Source organism: Apaloderma vittatum, unplaced genomic scaffold (genome assembly GCF_000703405.1).
Source record: "Apaloderma vittatum isolate BGI_N311 unplaced genomic scaffold, ASM70340v1 scaffold13992, whole genome shotgun sequence".
Lineage (NCBI taxonomy): Eukaryota > Metazoa > Chordata > Aves > Trogoniformes > Trogonidae > Apaloderma > Apaloderma vittatum.
In genome coordinates, this window is record NW_009704284.1 from 1 (window position 1) to 2,736 (window position 2,736).

At 41.0% G+C, this 2,736-nt stretch overlaps 1 protein-coding gene across 1 annotated transcript in view; it reads right to left on the reverse strand.

The window, feature by feature from the left end:
- Window positions 1-1,468: 1,468 nt before the first annotated feature.
- Window positions 1,469-2,736, reverse strand: part of LOC104270598 (teneurin-2-like) — a gene marked incomplete at both ends in the record, with an annotated part of 98,576 nt that continues 97,308 nt past the window's right edge. Inside the window, 1 exon segment of the mRNA XM_009865004.1 lies at window positions 1,469-1,704. Coding sequence (XP_009863306.1) covers window positions 1,469-1,704 — 236 coding nt within the window.

The window sequence follows — 2,736 nt, forward strand, 5'->3', positions numbered from 1 at the left end:
CATTCACTAAACAATTTACAAAGATGAATTAGCATAAATGAGATGCAAATAAATTCTGTGCTTTCTCCCTCATTTTCAGATTTCATTTTCAGTCCACTCAACCTGTTATAATCTCGCAGTGATTTTCATTTAAAAGAGCTAAATGGATATGTGATTATTGTTACAGGAACTAACACCAGACAATTAAATGTTGAGGTGTTGCTAGATAAAGCAGTGTTTTGATTTGCATAAACACGATGCAAGAAAACCCATCTCAGGCAAGGTTTCAGCTCTGAGACGTGTTTAACTTCAACTAATTACCACAAGTACCTCTATTAAATTTTTAGTATCGAGAGTTAGGATTACAGCAATTTCATTTCAGGGTCCCATTTATTTTTATTTTGAACACCTAGTCAAAATGCAAGGCTGATCTATTTTCTACTTATCATCAACTTCTGCAGGTCAACACATCAAAAATCAATTACACACCCATGAAATTTAGTCATTAAGGATTAGCTGCTAATCTCATTCCATTCCTTGTCTAACCTTCCTCCTCTCTGCAGTAAGTGCATTCTGAACATTTGTGAAAATAAGGAATGACCTGTTAATTCCACACTGGGAACTAGATGTTAAGCAACAGGAAAATACCAAAAATTTAACATCCCAGTCTTTTTTTTTTTTTTTGGTAAATTACTACCCAATTGTTCACATATATTGCATTTAATATATCCCCATGAACACGCAGAACTGTATCTCGTGTCCAATGATGTTGAAAGAATTATTCAGAGAGACAGGACTCGATCAGTGCCACATTTGTTTTCTGTCCCATGTCTCAAAGCCTTTCCAAAACTGTCTCTACTGAAGCAGCCACTGAAAGTTTAGATACTTAAGGGGTGAAAGACAGGCCAGCTAAACGCAGAGCGGGATTAATCCGGCTGCAGCAGCCCTTTAATTTGGCAAGGGATGGATTATATGACCTGAGTGTCTTTCTTATCCTATGCTTATGACTTCGTAATTATGGCAATTATTTTCCAATCGTGCCATTTGGGAAAGGGAATAAACGCAATGTGCCTGTCTCGATGAATCTGTAGGGGGATTTTGTAGAAGCAGAGCACAACCGCTCAAGCTCCAATTGTGTTTGCTCCCCAGGACCAACTGTGGTAGGTGTGCCACGGCATTTTTACAAACGGTGAGTGCTCAGATTTCCCCCCCTCTCCCCACCTTCAGAAGCAGAGTGGCTTGCAGCGATACTCTGGGCATTTTTACCCGCCTATTTTGGCATACTTTTAGTAATAAAGCTGATAAGCAGCAGATGATCCCATGCAGTTAGCTGACCTCTCAAATAGAGGAAACACTGCCATCCGAAGACAATCCCAGAGCTGTTCATTTTTAACAAGTGAGAATAGGAAAGACACATCCTTGAAAAGGAAAAATTAATTTTCTGCCCGCAGAAGAGAAGATCATGATTGTAATGACAGATTCTACTCACCCTGAGCTTTCTTCCAAACACGGTCACTTTGCCTTTAATCTGTTCCTTCCTCAGACGCCATTCAATTGAGTTTAAACCGTTTTCCATTGGTAGAGAAATATTACATCGTCCTATGGTGGGAGTCACAGTCCCAGCCAGGACATGAGGTTCGCTGTGAAAGCTAATGCTCATGCCATTGGCATACATCACTCTCAAAGTACCATTATTACAGAGCTGGTAGCTGTTCCTCACTTGATCTACAGCAATAATGAAAAGAAAATAATTTAGCTACTCCAGTCATAAAGAAAACATATAGCTTAATTTGATTGGTTTTTTATTGCACTCCTGTTGATGTTAAATGAAGTCAGCCTGCAATTACCATTTACGTGGTACTATGGTGGAAATTACAGATGTTACTGATTCATGTAAAGAACAGTAGTGTAACAGTGAGCCTGCAGAGAGATACCGTGTTTATTTCGTTATGTTTTCCCTTTAGTCTTAATTGTGAATCAAAATGCACAGTGATACGTGTTCAACCACGTAATTTATTTCTAAAATGAACAAAAACTCCTGAAAACTGAACTGCTGGATAAACAACAAACCATTAAACTCTAGGACAAAAAAAGAAAAAAAAAAAAGAAGAAAATAAAAAAAGACTGCTGGACTCTTTCTGAGTGGGAAGAAGTAAGCGCCTCTTCTTTTTCTCTCCCTCTGTTTAAAAACTGTCTCCATGCAGAGGCTTTATATGGAATCACGCTTTGGCTTTATATCCTCAAGGTGGGAGGCTCCAGCACCGCAACCTGGCAGCTGCAGTCCTGGACTCGCCTGCTCTCCTGCCCCCTCCCGGGGCTGCACACCCGGCCCTCTGGCTGTCTGGAAGAGTTATAAAAAATCAGCAGTCCCCTCCAGCTGCCGGACACAGCCAAGACCGCTCTCGGCCAGGATGGAGCGCTACAGTGGACACCATCACCGAAGCATCAACATGTGTCTGCCAGCAGGACAGCATCTACCTGATTGATCATCTGGTATGAGAGAAATAAAGTCTTTGTAACCAGATGTGTCACGGCACAGTAGTCTATAAACGTTGACATTTATGTCAGGAGGAGACTATGGTTCAATGATGACATTCTTACTGCAGTGACATTATAGGTGAATTCAAAAAAACACCTCATCACTCACCAAATTCCTTTCAATTCACCTTCGATAACTGATTTCGCTTCAGGAGGGACAAGGCCTGGGCGGTGCTGCAGAGCTCTACGCCAACCGAACCGATCTTCTGCTGACCTCTC